This window comes from Besnoitia besnoiti, chromosome IV, assembly GCF_002563875.1.
Source record: "Besnoitia besnoiti strain Bb-Ger1 chromosome IV, whole genome shotgun sequence".
NCBI classification, from domain to species: Eukaryota; Apicomplexa; class Conoidasida; order Eucoccidiorida; family Sarcocystidae; genus Besnoitia; species Besnoitia besnoiti.
Window position 1 is genome coordinate 1 of NC_042359.1, and position 19347 is coordinate 19347.

Genomic DNA, 19347 nt, shown 5'->3' on the forward strand with positions numbered 1-19347 from the left:
GGTCAATCCCGGCTCCGATACCCACCTCGCAAGCACCCGCCCCGACGACGCGGCTCTCTCAGTTCACTCTGCCACCGGTAAGCTCGAGAGTGTCCCTCGTTGGCATGGTCCCCTCACATGGCGTGAAGCTGTTCGAAGAGGAAGAGGCGCAGGCTCCTGCCAGAACGTACGATACGACGGGGACATGAAATGCAGCTGCTCAAGTGGTCATCGAGAGCAACTGAGGCCTCGCGCGGGGCTTGCGCTGCGGAAGGTAGGCTGGGGCATGAGTCGCGTGTCGCCGCCAGCGTACGCAGCAAGTTCTGCGCGCCCCGCCGGGAGTCACAGCGTAACTAACTCGCAACGGTTGCGGCGAAGATTTTGCAAACAGCACTGCCCGCGCCGCGTCAGCGCGAGGCTGCGAGCACACTTTCTCCTCCCCCTTTTTTGCGCGCTTTCTTCCACAGATGCCGCTGGGGACGGCGCCGTGGACGGGCCTGAAGGGCCCCTGTCCCTCGGCGAGTCCGTCTGCTACCTCTTCACGCTTACGCTGATATGTTGCTACGACGCGGTCGCTCGGCTGGTATCCTCGCCTTTCAAGTGGCTGAACGAGCGAATCGTGTCCTACGACATCGACCGCCCTGACGCGATCGTGGACTTCATCCGCTTCATCCTCATGGAGGAAGGCCTCGAGGATGCGTCAACGGCGAGTGCCTTGCCGGCTCCCGGCGTGCGCCGAAAGCGCGAACAAAGCTCGGTGGGGGGGGGATCTCGGCAGCCAGTCGACTCCCACCGCGAGCCTCGCCTTTTTGCGGGGCGGGCCTGTGGCTACGCTTCTCAGGCGCCTGACGAGCGCAACAGCGTACGGCTGGGCGCTGGCCGCGCTTGAAGTCGTTTCGCTGCTTTGTCTGGTTGTCGAGTGCATGCTGACCGACAACGAACAGGCGCGGAACGTCTTTGGAGTGCTGGAGTGGATTTTTGCCTTTCTCTTTCTTGCTGAGTCCCTCCTCAGGGTTGGCGCGTACGGCTGGTGTCGAGGCGGATGCCTCGCACTGGGCTCCGGCGCATCGCGCGCCGGGTTTCTGGTCTCCCTCGTGTCGTGTGTGCTCCTGCTGATCAACCAGACGCTCTTTGCTGCCGATTGGCGTAGTTACGCCTGCCGCTTCGTCTGGCAGCTTCCCCTCTTTCGCCTCGTCAAAGTTTTGCGTTCGTTTCGCTCGTTTCACTTGTTTTCGCTTGTCCAGATGGAGGGCGTCCGCATCGTGGTCCGCTCGCTTCTGGCTTGCACACGAAGTCTCGTGCTTCTCTCGGCCTTCTTGAGCCTGGTCTTTGTCATGTTTGCGCTCATTTTCTCTCGGATCATGCGCGTCGGCTACGTGCCGCCGGACAACCCCAACGAGGTCCTGTATACGTTCCAGACTTTCTTTGAAGCCTCGATAGGCGTCTTCGTCCTCGCCACCAACGAGGGCTGGCCGCTGCTGCTCTCCAGGCTCCTCGACCGCAATCCCACCCAGCAAGTCGCTCTGTCGGTTCTCGTCTTCCTCTTCATCTCGGCAGTCTCGATCTTCGGGGTCAAGATGTGCGTGGGCATCATCGTTGACGCGTCCCGGAGGAAGAAGGCTCGCATGGAGATGGAAGGAAGTCTGCTCAGCGCGACGGTACACAAGTGGATTGAAATTCAGGAGCTCCTCTTCAACTCGGCGCTCCAGCACGGCGACACCATGCCAGACTTCACCGGGGTCGACAGCAAACGGCTCGCGATGGCAAGGAAGAAAGCTGCTGCACTGATAACAAGCGGATGCTTCAGAATGGCCGCTGCCGTCCATACGTGCCTGTGCTGTCTCCTTCTTTTCTTCTACGGCCCGTGGTACGACATGACACTCGGGCCCCATCGGCAGGGCCGACGACTTGAGCTCCACATCGCCATTGTGTGTCTTTCTGCTTTCTTTTTCATCGAAATCGGTACGAGAATCTTTGCTCGCGGCCGTCTGTTTTTTCGCGAGGCGTTGGACATCCTCGACGTTGTTCTTTGCTGCCTGCTCGCTGGGACCTTTGGCGTTGGCATCGTTTTGTGGATGGGGTGGGACTGGCGCGTGGACGCACTGACCTCCTGGCTCCTAAGTTTACGCCTCTTCCGGATCGCGCGCTTCCTATACCGCCAGATGCCCTTTTTCCAGACGTTATTTACAACGATCTCGCGAGTTATGAAGAGCTTCCTCAGCGTGCTTACGCTTCTGGGCCTCTCGATTTTCTTCTTCGCCATCTGGGGGGTCGTCCTCTTCAGCGGCGCCCCAGTAGAAACGTACTTCAATCGCCACGCAAACTTCAAAATGCTGCCGAGGGCCGTGATGGCGCTGATAGGCAGCTGCACTGGCGAGGACTGGCACATGATTCTTCAGCAGCTGCGGATGCACTACACCGCGACAGACCAGAAACTGCTCCGCGTGACAGTTGTGGTCTTCTTCATTTCCTTCATCGTCCTCGTTTTTTTCATCCTCATGGATCTCTTCACCACCGCTGTCCTCGACGAATACATGGACACAGTGAAGGACGAGAACTTGTGGAAGATTTCGTGTCAGAAACGCGTCTTGATTGAACGCTGGAACCCCAAGAACGAGCTCAGCACGAACTACAAAAGCCTCACTGACATGATCGCCCTCCTGAGGACGATCGACCAGCCAATGGGCATAAAGCACCGTTTTCACCCCGATGAGAAACGGCAGAAAGTGCTCAAGTACATCGCCAAATACGGCCTTCCAGTCTACGCTGGGGCGCGAGTCCATCTTCGGGACGTGGTTCTCAACTGCGCCAAGCGAGCGTGCGAATTCCACGCCATGAGTCACGGCGTCATGGACATGCAGGACGGCCAGGTCGAGCTGAATCCGCGCCTCATCAGCAGTTGGATGGGGAAGTTTCCCGAGCTTGCCCACGTGGAGACCAGGTACGACCTTCGCCACCACTTGGCCGCGGAGACGCTCCAGAGCTGGTTCCGAAGACAGCGCATGCGACTCCACGGAAAGCTCGCGAACCCAGAGTGGTGCGCCGCTCGGTTTGTGTCTTTCGTGATGGAGAGTCGAACGGCCCACCTCCGCCGGCCGAGCGGCCGCGCAGGGCACCGCGCAAGCCAGATCGATCGTAGATACAGTGGGGTCGCGAGGCGGCGCAGTTGGCGGCGGTCTCGAGTGGACTCTGCAGCTGGAAGCTCGCAGCTCTCTGCGACAGCGTCTGGCGGCAGCTCGGAAGCCCTGCCGCAGCCAGAGAGACTTCATCTTAGGGGGGCAGGCGGGTCAGACCAGGTCAGAATGAGCTTGCCAGAGTCCATTTCGACGCGTGGAAGCGTTCCCGGGTCGAGCTCCAACAGCCGCCGGGGAAGCATCATGACAGGCACCGACGTTGACCTCGTGCCCCGCGTCCTCTTCGAGTCCTGCATGCTGGTACCTGAGGGCACGACCACAAAGGAAACCAGCTCGAGAGAACGTCTCAGCGCACGCTCTGCCAGTCGAAGCGATAGTCTGCCGCAAGTTGCGTCAGTGGAGAGCTCCCCGAGTGACCGCCACCTCACAACATGCATCACTACCCACCTTTCACAGTCAGAAGATCCCTGACGCACAACACGCCTAGGCAAGAATCGAGAAATGGTCGCTGACTGGTGCCTCAGACAGGGACAGGTGGATCTCGCCACACACTTGAGAAACATGGGCTACCAACTCTGAGCAGGTGCCACGGCCCCAAAAGCAGCTATCAGAGTCTACGAACACGCCAGGGTGGGCACACCGCCGCGTGTCCACCCTGGCCCCGCGACAATGGCGACCCGAACGCCAGATCAAAATACGTGGAAATTGAGGCTCTTGCGCTATCACGCCACACGCATTCCACCCTTCTTCGACTTCTGAGCAGGCTAACGCCCCCTTCATTTTGCTTCCCGACTGTCACTCGTACCCGAACAGAGGGGTTTTACAGAGAGCTTCACATCTCTGACTCCGCACTGTGCCCTGCGGATGAACGACGACAATCTTCATCTCAGGCGAGCAACGACGGGGGTGCTTTGCGCACACTCTGCGCGTCTTCAGCTTGTACGCACGCCTAAGGAAAAAACACTGTTCGCCAAACAGGCACTCGGGCCGTGCTGACAAAAGGGGCAGCAACACGGTCGCCACACACCACGTCCGGTGGCGAATGTCGTGCTAAGGAACCGATGAATTGTGCCTGCGGGCAATGCGGCTGAACTTTCCCGAGTGTGATACGGTCCGTCCAAATGCAAATGAAACAGCCTTTTTCTGTTCGCCGTTGGCAGACCATTAAAGCTCCGTGGCGGTCTGACTAGGGCCCTGTTTCATGCCGCTGCCGTCGGCTGCCACGGGTTGTGGGGGCTGGCCGCATTCGCACGCCCAAGGTTGACAGACTCCTCTTTTTTATGCAGTGACACGTTCGCAGCAGTAGATTATTGCATGCTGGAGGCAGACCACCTACGCAGGACTGCTCGCTGCTGAATACCAAACCATGAGTTACGAAATCGGGAGATACACCAGTTCCGCTGCGTGGTGCTGCAAGGCTCGGTCCCCAGAATCCACCACGCACACGGTTGAAACACTGCACACCAGCTTGAGGCGCTGAGTGGACGAAGGCCGCACCATACCACGCACCACACGCGGAGCGCCGGGTGCTTGAGCCCTCTAACATGTTTGGGCACCAAAGCGCCTAAAAGAAGGCAGTGCCGCCAGCGCCACATCCGCTGACTACGCGAGCTCTGTTGTATCATAGGATACTTATACTGTGTCGCAGCGGCTGCGACGGTAGAGAGTGAATGCCCCTCCCCGCCTCCCGCAACGAACTGGAGTTCCCCTGTGGTCTCGCGAACGTTCCTTGCCCTGCCATGAAAGCACCCTGAGCAAAAACCGCTTCAGCCTGTTCCGACTCCCACGCTTTGAAACTCGACTGCCCCATTCGCAAGGCAGAACCTGCTCGCGAGGGTTGAGGGAACGCACCGCATCTCGGACAGACCTACGCATTACGAGGTAGCGGCAGACGGCCATGGGCATAAACAGCCGACTCGATCCGCAGTGATCTTGCGAAGCATCTGGGAACACGAATCACTCTTCGAATTCGGCAGCGCAGTGTCAGTCCCTCCTTAGCGTCCCCAGGTATCCCCAGGTAAAGAGCGTTTAAGGCACCAGGCGCCCCCTGCTTCGCTCAAACAGCCACGGCAATATGCGCGCCGCCATCCTTCCTAATACAGGGGGCCGTGAGCTACAGTTCCATTCAGTGCAGTATGGGAACCACCGACAGCAGCTGGCTGCACCGCTCAGCGACACCGGTTCTGCTAAATCATGTATCGGGTCGACTGAAGTCTGACACGCGTGAACCCGCTTTCTACTACATCAGACTTGCTCTCGCGTGATGGCCCACATACGGCGTGTGTTCACCAAAATGTGGTAGAGTGCCACCATTTTACAGCGTGGCTGTTTCGATAACTCCACGTCCATGCAATTACCGTCTGCGCAACTGAGACTGGCGGGCCGGTCGCTACGAGGGCCGAGTTAAGCCAGAACGTAGATATGAGCTCGACAAGAGATTTCCATTCTATTTCTTAATTCTCCGCATCTCAGATGTACGGCCGGCAAGCGTGCCGGAATAGGACGGGGAGGCGCAAATGAGACTATCTGAACTCAGCCGTCTGTGCGCGAGGTGTGGGGACTCCCTGCGACCTGTCGTTTCATCCCAGGGTGTGGGAGGTGAGGGGACAAATGTGATCGCCAGCGCCTCAATAACTCTACTGCTTCACAAAAATCAAACAGATCGATTAACCCGTAAACACCCCTACAAGCTGAGCCATAGTCTGTTAGGGGCGGGCGACGTCACGTGTGCCCCTCCGGTTCACGACAGGGAGATGACGACATCCTTTTGACAAAACAGATTATCCCACATCGGTGACGTCCTATGCACTTTGTTAATTTTGAATATGAGGATCGAGATGAATCCAAAGGTAGTGCGGAGATACTACACCGGAAGCAGGTAGAATTAGAGTGCAGACCTCTGGATGAACGAAGAACCAATTTTACGAACAGACAAGACCCGCGGAACACTATGTGCAGCATTGCATCACGGCCAGTCAGGCCTTCTCTGCTGGTTCTTACATGCCATCTCTGTAATCCTAGCGAATCAAAACCCCTATCCCGCCTCCACGTTTGACCTGACCTGCCCTCTCCTCCTCTTGCAACCCAGCTCCTAATTTACATGCACTTCCTCCATCGACGCTGCTACGCCTCGACGCCTGTCGACATCGTATCCGTCATTCCACGTTCCCCAGGACGTTCCGTAGCCTCCGCCAAAGACGCCTGCTCTAGTTTCACCGACTGCGTCTCTTCGCCTGTTTCTAATGGAGGCTGTATGGCGAAATGTCGCAGCGACCGCTCAACCTCCTTCTTTATCTGGCGAAACCGCCGAGTTCGCATGGCACGCAAAGGCAGCATCCGGAGCCCCTCGTCCTTTTGTAGGAACCACCGAATGAGGTCCTTGATTGCCTCTGGCGGATCCACAGGACACTTGCTAAAATCCAAAACCAGTACACGGCCAAACCCTTCAGGCCTGTCCTTGCACCAAAGCATGTACAGAGATAGACCGACTTGCCACGCGTCAAACGCCTGTGCATAACGAACCCCTCCAAACTTGTCCTTCTCTGGGGGGAGGTACCCCTCTGTCGTTCCTACTTCTTTCCTGACCGTTCCCAGCTTCTCACATGAGCCATAGTCACTGAGAAAGAGTCGCCCGTCACTCATGACTACGAAATTTCCTGGCTTGATGTCGACATGAACTAATCCCTGGTCGTGGAGGTTGGCCACCGTTTGAATGATGCCGATGCTCAGCTGCAAGCGTGCAGCGCGGCCGAGCTCACTCTCGCTGACAGTGGGGCCTTCTTCAAATGATGTTGTTGTAAGCCGTTCCAGGTCAGTCTCTGCCTTCGGCATGACAAGAAACAAGTTGGGGACCCACCGTCTAGGCTGCGACATTCCCGCCCCGCACAGCTTGATCGCTGGAGCGTGTGCAACCTTCACAACGTCGGCGGCAACTAGGAGCCTTAGATGCAAGTGAGCATCCTCTGGCGTTTTCACACCTCGAAGCTGACGGTAGAAAAATGCTTCCTTCTGCACATCGGCTGGGATCGTTTCCGCAAGGACCCCGTCCTTGATAGCAGCCTTCAGAACAACCTCCTCATTGGTCTCTACGTCTCGTGCTAAGAACACGATGCCAAAGCCGCCTCTCCCGAGAGGCGGACCTCGCACAAACGTCCTGGAGCTTCCCGTAATTTCTGAGACAACCTGTACCGGGGCATCAGGAGGAAAGGAGGTTGAAGACACGCAGTCGTCGAAAGCTCCGTGCTCCCATTTGATGTCTTGAGGCCGCCCGCCTATCCCGCGCAATTCAGCCAGTAGACGAGCGACAAGGGCATCTCCCGGCTCTTCCGGCTGGAATCTCACAACATCTGGCATGCCCCTCCACCAGTTGCGAATGCGCGTCCGCAGACCGGAAAAGTATGCTGGGAGTTTGCGCCGCAAAAGTGCTCCAGCACGGCGCATATGCTGGGCAATTTTTCCCGCCCACGTCGAGCGCCGTTTCGCGGGGACAGTGCCTGCAGACTCCGCGACTTCCCTATTTCTTTTCCCAAAGCCCAAACGGCGAGCCCCTCTTTGCCAGCGCGCGGTGGGCTGGCCTGTTGCAGTTCTTTGCGCATCCCCAGCAGTGTTCTTCTCGAGCCATGAGATGGCCCCTGGCTTGTCGTCATTTCTCTCTCCAGCGAGTTCAGCGTGCTTGCCGATGTCTTTCCAGTATCCGATTGGAAAGTCCTGCACTGGGGCATCCTGCAGTGCGCATGCGTGAGTCTTCAAGTGCGAATTCACAAGGCCAGCCCCCCCACGCGTGAGGGTGACGAACGAGACAACTGTGATGCCTAGCTACAGGAGGGGAGCCGCGTGTCTGGGTGCGTTGGTACGCGTCATCATGATACAGGCTCAGCGACAACACTTGCGTAGTAGCATAGGTGACTCCAATTGCATCGTGGCGAGAACTCAACTCGATCTGTTGTCGAAATGAAGTGGACAGTGGAGGGTGTCTCACAGGGCTGGTCGGCGGGGCTCGGAGTCTGTGACGCTAAAAAGGAGGAGCAAGCCGTCAGCTAGCGGCCTCGCGTCGCTTCTGATGGTTTTTCACGATCAACCAAGACAGCGCGCGGCTCGCGGATCCACTGAGCGCAGCCCTCAAGGCATTCGCCGTGGGGCAGGGATATAATGCAGTGATTCTGACCTGCCATCAAACACGCTGCCGAGGTTACCACCATGCGTAAGCGATAGTGACGGCCGGGGCGAGTGCCAGCGGTGCTTATGGTGTGTTGGCCCGTCTCGAGCTTTGATTGCACTAATACTCAGAAGCGGACGCCACAGCGCCGGGTAGCAGGCCTTGCCTGCCTACACGGAACTGCCGATCAGTCTTCAGGTCTAATTCTCCGAGACGAGATGGTCATCCGTCATGGTCGCGCAATGCTGATGTCTTGCGCACCGACACGTGGAGAACAGCATGCGCATGGCTTCAGTTGGTGCACCAGCAACGCAATGGCACTGCAAAAGCATTCGCTATACGAGTGCGACAGACGCATTCCAGCTCTTTTGTCTGGGCTTCCACAGAATCTCTATCCAAACGTGTGTAGCAACTGGGGCATCGCAGTTCGCTGGATACCCGGCCTCAACATGTGAGAACTCATTCTTCCAGTGCAAAAACTGCAGGGCGCCAGCGAAGCATAACGCCAAATCGGGATCACTTCTTAGCGTGGTAGAATATTGCGGTAGAGTGCCCCAGAGACCTCGCGTCTAGCCAAGTGGCGTCTCACCAGTGGGCATTCGATGTCCTGCTGTAGGGTGACTACGGTCAGCAACGCGCGCACAGCAGAGCTGAATGGTTATATATTTTAGACGCTAGCTTCCCGGTTAAACATCCCTTTTCTCTGAAATACACTCCCCGTCTTGCCGTTAGCATTTTCGAGCACAGGAGGGCAGCAGAGAGGCTTTTTTTTTTCGGTGCAGAAAACAGCCTAGATACTTTTTGAGCGACGGACGCGTCATTTTTACCCCTGCCACACCTGGCCCTCCGCAGCTGCCTCTCACGTAGCCAACTCCAGGAATCGAGAAGCTCTGGCGCGAAGACGCAATACAGGCTTGCTCTTTTGGGCCACTCAAAGAGTAAGCGCCCGCGACTCCGAAACCATTCGCCTCGTGTCAGTGGAAATCCTTCACATGATACGTGTCTACGCCGCTCTGCGGCCCATGTTGCACTCCAGGTGGCGACAGCCGCCAACTGTACGCCGAGACCTGTCAGGAGGAGCCGCATCGGGTTGGCAAGAGGAAACGCCAGGCGGGAAGAAACACAAATGGGACTTCTCGGCGCCGCCGCTGCACATGAGTTGTTTTTAGCCACATGCAAGTTGGCGTCCAGCGTGAGTCCCCGGCTCACACGCACAGACAAGCCAGTTCATGGTGCCAGGCAGCCCGGGCTTTGCATCCAGTAGCTCGCGTATGGCCCCACCATCCAAAGTTATCGTGGAGGGGTATCACGAAGAAACGAAAGCAAGGGCGACATCCGGTACCACCCCCCCCCCGCCCCCCCCGTATCCACAGCTGCGGCGCTCTAAAGATAAAGTTCAAAAACCGTGAACCGTCATGAACGCCGCGTGGGGCGACCCGACTTTGAGACCGCCACAGGAGTCTTCAGGCAACCAAACCCACGCAAGCATCTCGACTCGATAAGATGACTCTCGAAGATGCAGCGAAAAGAAGGCGCAGTGTCAGGGCCGATGCGCATGCGCTGTGGCGTTCTCCAACGGCGCGGTGCCCTCATCACCGCTGCTACGCAGGCCTCGTTTTGACCTCCTCTACGCCGCGTCTGTCAAAGTCACCACGCATGCCTAGCGTCTGCGCTTCCTCCTCATGTCGCACTCTTCCCTCTACGCGCGCACGCAGCTATGGTTGCCCCCTCGCTCGAAGTCGCCCCTCGCTCACCACCGTGGCGCCGGCAACTCCGTGAGTCGGGTCACTGTCTAACTCGCGGGGGCAGCACAACGAGACGCGTCGCCCTCGCTGCCCGCTGTGTGCACATACGGCTGCTCCTTCACATTTCACCTGTCGCCTCTCTCCTGTTTGTGCGTTTACGAGAGGCCTCTGGAGCGTTGCCGGCATTCGGCGCGGGCTGCGCGGAGGCCGCCGCTGCTCGCGCGGCCTCTCCGTCGTCTTCGGTATTCGCGCCCTCCTCCTTCCTCTGCTCCGCTCTCTGCTGCAGATCTTCGTCTCGGTGCAGCGCGGGGGCGAGGGACTGAGTCTGCGGCGCAGGGGGGCCCCCGAGCGTCCGCGTCTGGTCGACCTTGTAGATCCACCTCTGATACAGATAGCAAACGAAGATGATGTCTGCGAGGGGGGCAAAAACACACGGAGGACGGCCAAGAGGACGCGCCAAAGCGTGAGGAGGACACACCGCAAACCTCTAAACTGGAGGGAGACTGCGTCGCCTCTTACGCCCCGTCGCGGCACTTCCGCGGGGGCCTATCATGTGCACAGCCCCCCTCCCCCCCCCAACGTGAGGCGTCTTGCCTCCGCGCGGGCAGAGACTGCATCTGCAGCACACGTTCCAGAGGTCAGTCTCGCACACACTTTGCTCACGCGCGGACTAACGCGAGGCGTTGAGGCCGCCTGCTGCAGGCTCAGCGTGGACGCTGGCGCCGCACTTCCGCCTCATACGCGAAACCCTAAAACCTAAAACTACCGTTCAGGAACGACATGAAACGGGGTTACAAACGATGCACTCTGCTCGTGCGCCAATGTGAGAAAAGCCATCCTTGCCGTCGATGTCGATGCATCCAGTCGCGCTTTTGATGATCCCATGTATTCTGGTGAGCGCGTACTTTATCACCGTCCATTATGGTTCTCCGAGCATCCAGAGGCATACACTCGAATTCTACCCGCTTTCGGCGGAGGATCAACAGACGAGGAGTTCCGCGTCGCTGCACCGCGCGAGGAGTCTAGGCGCCCTTACCATCGCGGAAGCAGGAGAGGCGATGCATCCAGGGCATGTCAATCAGGAAGGAAGCCACGTCGTCTACGAAGGTGTTGAGCGACCTAGAGACAGCGTAAAAGAAAAGCGCCGCAAGAGACAAGCGAGGGCAGAGTGAGAGAGAGACGGCTTCCGCGGCGGGCGCACGCGGAGAGGGCGCTCTCCCGAGAAGAGAAAATCTGCGCCAGCAGCGTTTTTTGTCTCAACAGATGTGCAATTCTGTCGCCGCGAGGAAAAAACCGTCATCTCGGCGTGCTGATCGCCGCACCGCAGCGCCACACGTTCCCCTCGCGCTCACCATGCAAAACAAAGGCACAGCTAATTTCCGCATGGCAGCTGCCATCTCGTTCCAAGCATCATTTCTCCCCGCCTTCGCCACCTATTCGCAGCCGGCGCCTGTCGTCCGCCAACAGGCTACCGACATGCAGTCTAAGTTCGCCATGTGATGCGATATGCAGTCTAAGCTCGCCAGGTGATAATTGACGCTTGTGCAATTTGACCTATTCAGTTCAAGCAGAGCTATCGTTTACCGAAACTGAAGTCAGCATAGAAGCCGCCGGGGCATAGGTGTGACTGCTATCTGCCGCCTCCTCTCTACGCATGCTGGCGAGGGCCGCGGCCCGCTCTCATGTCATATTCCTCTATTTTGTATCAGATGAATGCGAACGTATACGAATATTTGGTCTCGTCGAATAACCGCTACCGTGTTTTTTTCCTTGTCTCGGCGCGCCATTTTGCTAAAGCACCTCGTCTCCATGCACTCACCGGTACACGAGAGCCCGCCAGGGAAGATGGTCGACGGACTTCAGCTTGTAGTTGATGTAAAGCTGCGGCGTCATGGTGATGAAGCCTGAATAAAAAAACGAGGCGCCCGCTTACGGCTTATACGGTAGACTAGCTGCTCTCGTATATTACCTCTTCCTACCGGATTGGTTCTATATTCATATCAAGACACCAGTGACAATACGGGCTCGCATTCGTCACCAGCCAGAGACGCTTGCCGCCCCACAGTCGCGGCTTCGCGTCGTGTGCGGCGCAGCGCTCTGCGAGGGTTGAGAACATCAGCGGCCGCAACCCGCCTCGAGACTCCGCCGCACGCCCGCTGCCGGCGTAGCGCCACGCAAGCAAAGCGCCACGCAAGCAAAGCGCCCAGCCGAGACCCGCTCCAGCTGTGTCTGCAATCCTCGCCCCTCGTGACGTCTTCAGATCCACGCGGATGAAAATCCAAGCGCGTTAGCGGGCACGGTGAGCAGCCGCACACAGCTGCGGCCCTCTGCGTACCCCCCACAAGTGCGAGGCCACATCGGAACGGATCTATGCATGCGCGCCCCGCGCTCTCTTCGTCGAGATTTTTTTCTCCTACCGAAGGTGTAGACCGAGCCGGCGAGGACGGAGATGATGTACGAGAACCAAGAGCGGTATTTGTTGTGCAGCAGCGCGTAGATCGCGTAGCCTGCAACCTGCGAGGACGACGCGTTTGACGCACCCACAGGCAGCGAGCGGCAGCGTGGATTCCCTTTTTTGCCTGTTCGGCTCTCTGGACACATTTGCATCTTGTGCCGGATGGCGCTTTCGCATCACGCGCCCTCCCGGTTTCTTTGAAAGGCTCTACAGAGCTGCTTTCACTGCGGACTCTCCCTCGTCACGGGGAGACGGCTCGCCGCGGGAGCTCTGAGCCACGCTGCAGTCCGCGCCGGCGCGCGAGGACTGAGCCAGCGTCAAACACTGCCGTCAGTCCCCCTAAGGGAGCGCGGACGCGCGCAGCCGCAAGGAGAGTTTTGAGGTTTTTCGAGGCCTACGCGCGAGTCGTCGCGTACAAACGCGGCGCCAAGGCTGCGCGGAGGGCTGCTTACGCAAGGGGCAAGAATAATCGACATCCAGCGAATCGCGACCGAGTCAAACTCCTGCGTGTGCGACTCGGTGTAGCTCTTCATGAAGTCCACCTTAACGTACGGGAAGAATGGCTGAACCGCGAGCTTCACGGCCTTCGTCACCTTCCACGCCGACAGCACTGAAGAGAAAAAGAAAGCAAACACGCGCACCTTTTGCAGGTCTCAGGCAGCAGATGTGCGCAGACAGTGGGACATACATACGGCGTGCAGACGCCAGCGCACATACCCACACACCTACAAACACGAAAATCAACAAACGCATACATGCTTGCATCGCCCGTGTGTGGGCGTGCGCGAGGGAGCGAAGGAGGGGGGCATCGGCTCACGACAGAGCTGCAGCGCGACAGCAAGAGAATGAACATGCCTGCAGCGCATCTCGACACATCAGACAGACGCAGCAGGGCGATCTTAAGCGGAAAAGGCGCAACAACGAGTGCGCGCGAGGCGCTGCTCCTGCCTTAAGTGTGCAGCACTGAAAGGCCACGCCGGCGGAGACGCGCAGAACGGGGAAAAGAAAAAAAAGGCTGCGGACACCCCCTTCTCCCCAAAATCCGCAGAAGAAGTCCCGCCGTCTGCGCCCGACGCTTACAGATGCCTAGGCAGATCTCGAAGAGAATCAGCCACGACGTCTCGCCGCTGTCAAACAGGTAGAGGCCGATGATTACCTGCGCACGACGAGGGAACGCAGGACAACGGACAAACCAAGCTTCGAAAGAAAGGAAAAGAAAGGAAAACTTGGCGCAGCGCAGCCTGACTGATTTCACCCGCAGACGCCTGGCGTTACCCACGCGAGGGCAGCCGCTCAAACGAGAAAAGTCCTCTGCGGTGCGTGAAGACTGCATTCCGCCTGAGCGCCGCCTGGCAACGGTCGCGGCGCGAGGCTGCGAACATGTTAGAAAAGGTTTTCTCACTTCGCAGACAAAGTTGAAGATCAGCGAGAGAGCCGAAAGCCCCTCCATCGAGTCGTTCTTGTACCAGAATTGCATATCTGAACAAACAGACGCGAGCGCAGTGAGCAGTGCTGACACGAAATGCCGCAGCCGACCAACGGCCCGTGACACGAAGGCAATATGAGAGACAAAACGAGAGAAAGCTGACATAGAAACGCAGAATCGGTCTCAAGAAGGGAGCGACACACGAACAGAAACTGAGAAAAAACTCAGGGTTCACAACATGAAAACCACAAAGGCAGCAGCGTGAGAGGAATCGAGCAACGCGAGACCCTGAACCAACAATGCGAAAACTCGAAGCACTAGAGCACGGTCTTTGCTGCTTCTCCGGAAAAAAAGTGTTTATGCCCCCCGAGGATTGTCCGATTGAGCTCCTCTAGGTCACCCTCACGAACTCTCTCCTCGCACACGACAGCTGCCTTTTCGCACGCGGTCCCCGGAGCATAACGGGGCACCTCGAGGAGCTGCGAACGCAAGCGTGAATTCTCGCGCGCCGTGGCAAATGCGTTACCATTCTTGAAAGCGAAAAAGGAGAAGACGGAGTGCAGAAGAATGAACGCCGTGGAGAAGGCGAGCATGAACGGATTGGTCTCGATGATGATGCGCTTAAACATCATCGCCTCGCGCGTCGACTGGAGGCCTAGACGCTGTTGGTGCTCAAGCGCCGCGCCCAGCTGCTCCTGAACCAGCCAGCCGTGAATCGACCCCACGCCGAAACTCAGCGTCAAGTTCAGCGGACGGTCCTGAAGAAAAGAACATTTTCCCAGAAATTCACGACCCTGCGTGAAGAGGAGCGCGAGGATGGTTAAACGCAGGTTGTATTCATCACAGCGGACTTCTCGGAGACTCGCCTGGGTATACACAGAGACGAGGACGCGACTGCGTGCGGCCTCACCCATACAGACAATTGCATATTCGAATTCGCATATATATACATACACGCATACGTACGTACATACACACATACGTCTATACAAATACATATGCATGCGTGGATAGATAGGTGTCATTTTCTTGCCGCCGCCCGCGCCGGCGTTTGCTTGGGGCTTCGAGGGCGCGCGACCGAGAGGCAAAAGGCACGAGGACACGCGGGGCGCCGAATGGAAGAGAGGAAATGGAGTCTGAATCGCAACTCACGGCAAGGGTTTCGTTCAGAGGAACGAAGTTCTTCTCGAGAAGCCAAAAGTCGGAGTGGAAAAGCACCGGTTCGTACGCCGCGTCGGCGGGACGGACTACGACGTCTGCAGCGGAACGAAGCGTGGAGGCCCACGCAAACAGAAGCATGAGCAGGAAGAGACAGAAAGACGAATTAAACTTAAATTGAACCCGCAACTGCGGACAACATATATAATATGGACACGTATGTGTCGGCGCAGTGTGTATTTCCGCCGACTGAACTGCGATTTGCTCTACACCTCCAGGGTCCAGAGGGCTGAGGCCAAGGAGACAGAGGACTCCAAGCCCGGAGTCCCGCCTGAGACAGCCTGCTTGTTTTCTTACTCTGCATTGGGCCCACGCGCAGGTTCTGCGGCGTGTGCTGTGAAGAGTCGAAGACGAGCGAGACGTCCAGCCGGTTTTTCAAGTGCCAAACGACGGGCTCAGAGTCCTAAAGCAGAGACAAAAAGAGAGTGACCGCGGGAGGCCGAAACACACTTCAAGGAACGCAGGCAGAGAGCCCCGAGTGTACGCCACGGAGACACACGCGACGCTCGGGGCGGCAGAAAGCGCCACGCGAAACAGCAAGCTGCAGGAACAGACGCCAAAGAACCGAGAGGTCGGAGACCGGCGGCGTGTGCCGCTTAATAAAATTATCTTGTACATTAAACACATCAACTAAAAACAGAAATAATTATAAAAGAATAAATTCTTTTACAACATATAAACAAAGTAAAAAACTGCAAAGAGCTCTCGCAGTTTGGCTCAGAGGTCTCTTGGTGTCTCCGCCGGCCGGCGCATTTTCGCATGGAGCCTCCCAAGATTTTTGGCGACTTATTTAGACCATGGTCTTAGTGTATACCGGATAACGGGGAGTCTAGCATCAGTAACTGTCTGATTTTCTCGTGCGTTTTCATCATCACGTGAAGTGCAATAAGAATGGCGTCCACCGCATAAAAAAAGCGCGAACCTGTTTCTCGTTCTTTCTTCGTTTTTCCTCTTGCTCGCCCCCGAGAAGAAGTGAGTGCTCCTCCTCCTTGTTCGCGACGAGGGGCATCGCTTGCATCAGCGACGTCACGCGCTGCAGCGTCTGCATCTCCTCCACCTCCGGCACCTGCCCAGCTTGCCACATCTCGGGCTGGAGAAAAAAATCGCGCAGTCCACCCCACGTCATCTGCTCTGCCATTCCTCGGTGCCCCCCGCGCCTCCCCACTACATGGCGGCGAGAGGCAAGGAGACGGCCGGCGCCCCGCCCTCACAAGGCAAAAGCAGTCTCAGTGCGATCATCTTTCTCGAGTCGCGCACTCACCAGGTTCCGTCTGTCTTTGTAGGCCCAGTGGGGCACGACCGTGGTGATGAGGCACAGCGACGTCTGCTCCGTTGGGCCCTTTTCCTCAGCGTGCGCCGGCGCGTCGGCCTGTCCCTTGTCTCCTCCGCTTCCTCCCGCGGCGGCCGCCTCTGGAGCCTTGGGCTCTTCGCCGCCGACCACGCCGGCGGTGAGGGGCGCGGGCGCCGGCTGCGGCGCGGCGGCGGCAGCGGTGGGCGCCACGGGTTGGGTGAGGAAGTCAGCGGGCGCGGTGAAGGTCACGTTAGTCTCCGGGCTCGTGCTCCAGCGCGCGTATGCATAGGTGGAGTTGAGCACCTTCCAGGCTTCCACAACGTTTCCGCTGACGCGGATCAGGGCATTCTCGCCCGAGTCGCGCGGGGCGCCAAAGAGCCGCCCGCGGTCGACAGTCAGCAGGATATCCTCGCCCGCGGTCGCATCCTGCGCCTCGCGAGCCTCCAGACGCCGTTTGGTCTTCTCCGCGCGGTCTGCCAGCAGCTTGAGCGGCACGCGCACTGGGAAGACGCTTCGACTTCCGCTGGAAGGCGGCGCACCTGTAGGCGGCGCAAACTGCTTCAGCGAGGCCTGGAAGCCCGACAGCAGCGAAGAGACCGACGGAGATCCCTCGCCCGCGGCCGGCGCCTCCACCGGCACTGGCGGGACTGGCACCTTGAAGTACGCCAAATGCATGTACACGTCCTGAACAACGCAGCACCGCGCATGCAAACAAACTGGAAACTATAAAGCCTAAACAGAGCCGCAGAGGTCGAGCCCGCAGCCCGCCGAGAGGACGGCAAAACAGACGTCCCGAAGACTGTGAATCTGCCAAAAGGCGGCGTAGACGGCAGAGACCTGTCTCCCTCCTCGCTCCCGGCCCCGGTGCTGAGTCCCCGTTCGCACGCTGGAGAAACCGCACGCCGTCGTGCTGCCTGGAGACAGTAAGTGATAGCCTTTAGTTCACCGGAAAAATATAAATAAATACATAAAGTGCAGAATATATATGTCTAGGCGTAGGTGTATGAATTCAGCGGTTCTGGTGGAACGCTGGGGCTGCAAATGCGCATGAAGGAATGCCCGTCGGCGCGCGTCTTCGTCTCCCCTCCCGACGAGCGACAATGTTCCACCGTCGCTCCAGCGGCTTGGGAGCCGAAGGCAGTCAGACAAATCCGTGAGACGCGCAAGGCACGCTTGCAAAACTCACAAACGAAGTGTCGGGGGGGAAGTAGTTGTGAAGCACGAGGTTCGCCGGCATGTTCGGCCACTGCGGAGACACTCCGGGCCTGTCTCCGAACGCGTCTGGGCCGGCGGGGCCGGCCGGGGGCGCCAGCGGCTGGCGGCTGCTTGTGAAGCTCGTGACGAGCTGCATCACTGCCTGAAACATCATGACCTGCATCATAAGGCCTCCAATTCTCCCTGAGAACCGCAACACAAGAAAGGCCTCAAGCAACGCGACGCGAAGTCAACCAGCCCAGGTCGTGCGGGGGGGATCAAAGCAGGAAAAAAGTTACACGCAGCACGCGAAACAACGCGAAACCACGGCTGGTGACCGCCTATGAAGCACGTGAGCAGACGCGAACGGCCGAGCCTGACGAGAGGGCAGGGGCCTGAAGCAAGCAGCTGCCGCTCGACCGAGTCCCTGACCTCGCGAACGAAGAGAAAAAGGCGCACGAAAAGATAGCCAAACTAAGCAGAATGAAGCAAGTCCAACACAGCCGTGCAGCGAGGCGCAGGCGCAGTCGGCCCGGCCGCCCCGGGAGCGTGGCCTCTCGAGGGCATCAGCACAGGGAGCATCAGCAGGGAGAAAGAAAAAAGGATAGATCTGGGAAAAAAAGGAAAGGCACCAAGAAAACATGCTTCTCGGCGGGAAACGAGAGAGAGATTTTCGTTGATGAGGTAGGAGAGAAATCACGGATGGGCATGTGAAGGGTCGGGCTGGGAGACACAACCCGAACCGCACCAGAGGTGAGGCTTCCACTGCATGCGGAAGACGGGAGAAAGGAAAAAATAGTTGTCCAGCTGGCTCGCGTCCCCAGTCGCTTCACACAGCCGCGCGGCGCCACAGGCAACTCAGGGGTTAGCTACACCGAAGGCTAGCCGCTCACATGCGAGGAGGGCGGACAGGCGGATGTCCAAGACACGTACCGAGGAAGCTCTGTTGCTGGGGAGCCTGCGAGTTTCCCGCAGCGCCTTCCGCAGCCGCCGCCGCGTCTGCCATGACTTAGAAGAGAGGGCGAAAAAGAAGAAAGACTGGAAAGCGCAGCGTTTCAGAGCAGACAGGCCGCGAAACGAACGCCGAGTGCGGCAGAAGGGAAGCGCCCCTCAGACGTGGCAGGACTAGGGCGCTGAGAGACGTATGAAGAATGAAATCGGGGAGAAAAAACCGAGTGGCGAGCGAGGAAGCCGCGAAGGAGCGGGTCTCTGCCGCTGCGCGGGGCTGACGAAGGTCGAGGACTTTGTGCTGCTCCGTCGGGTCTGAGTCCGGCGGACGCGGTGCTGATGATCCAAAGAGACGGTGCAGTTGTCTCTGCCTCTCTTCACCGCTTTTTCCTTCGAGTCGGAAAGGACGCTTTTCTTGTGGAAAGTCCGCCAAAGAAGGCGGGTGAACTCCGTGATCGCGCGGCTGGCGTGTGGCGGCAGCGGTCTCCGGTTGCGAGCGGAAAGGCGAAAAGCGTTCTCCCCTAGTCGTGGAGCCTAGTGACAGCGGCTCGCGTTCAGAAGAGTTGACAAAGCGGAGGCGAAACTGTGGCTCGCGTGCGGCGAGGTGAATCGGAAAACAAGATCGATGACGAGCGAGACAGAGGAGGGGGGCTCCGCCGGCACACACCCGCGCGGAGACAGAGCGACACCAAGCAGACAGTCAGCGGGAAAGAGGCCAGCCGAAGGACGCAGAGACAACGAATGACGAAGTCTGTGAAGAGTTTGGAGAGGCCGCGAGGCCGGTGTGGACGGGCAACCGGCG

The 19347-nt window shown here is 58.3% G+C and overlaps 3 protein-coding genes across 3 annotated transcripts; 1 reads left to right on the top strand and 2 right to left on the bottom strand.

Annotated features, from left to right (window-relative positions):
* Positions 1 to 189: 189 nt before the first annotated feature.
* Positions 190 to 3584, top strand: BESB_051420 (transporter, cation channel family protein; the record flags this gene model as incomplete). Its single annotated transcript, XM_029363577.1, has 3 exons — positions 190 to 253; positions 447 to 841; positions 1224 to 3584. 3 exons carry the CDS (start codon positions 190 to 192, stop codon positions 3582 to 3584), a joined length of 2820 nt encoding a protein of 939 aa, XP_029219500.1.
* A 2652-nt stretch (positions 3585 to 6236) lies between these two features.
* On the bottom strand, positions 6237 to 7553 carry BESB_051430 (rhoptry protein ROP18; the record flags this gene model as incomplete). The annotated part of the gene is made up of 1 exon (XM_029363578.1): positions 6237 to 7553. One exon carries the CDS (start codon positions 7551 to 7553, stop codon positions 6237 to 6239), a length of 1317 nt encoding a protein of 438 aa, XP_029219501.1.
* A 2578-nt stretch (positions 7554 to 10131) lies between these two features.
* Positions 10132 to 18603, bottom strand: BESB_051440 (cleft lip and palate transmembrane protein 1 (clptm1) protein; the record flags this gene model as incomplete). Its single annotated transcript, XM_029363579.1, has 14 exons — positions 10132 to 10424; positions 11050 to 11132; positions 11833 to 11917; positions 12431 to 12527; positions 12921 to 13078; positions 13549 to 13624; positions 13871 to 13947; positions 14421 to 14652; positions 15047 to 15150; positions 15410 to 15515; positions 16035 to 16202; positions 16374 to 17087; positions 17590 to 17801; positions 18531 to 18603. The coding sequence occupies 14 exons, from the start codon at positions 18601 to 18603 to the stop codon at positions 10132 to 10134; spliced, it is 2478 nt and encodes an 825-aa protein (XP_029219502.1).
* Positions 18604 to 19347: the final 744 nt, after the last annotated feature.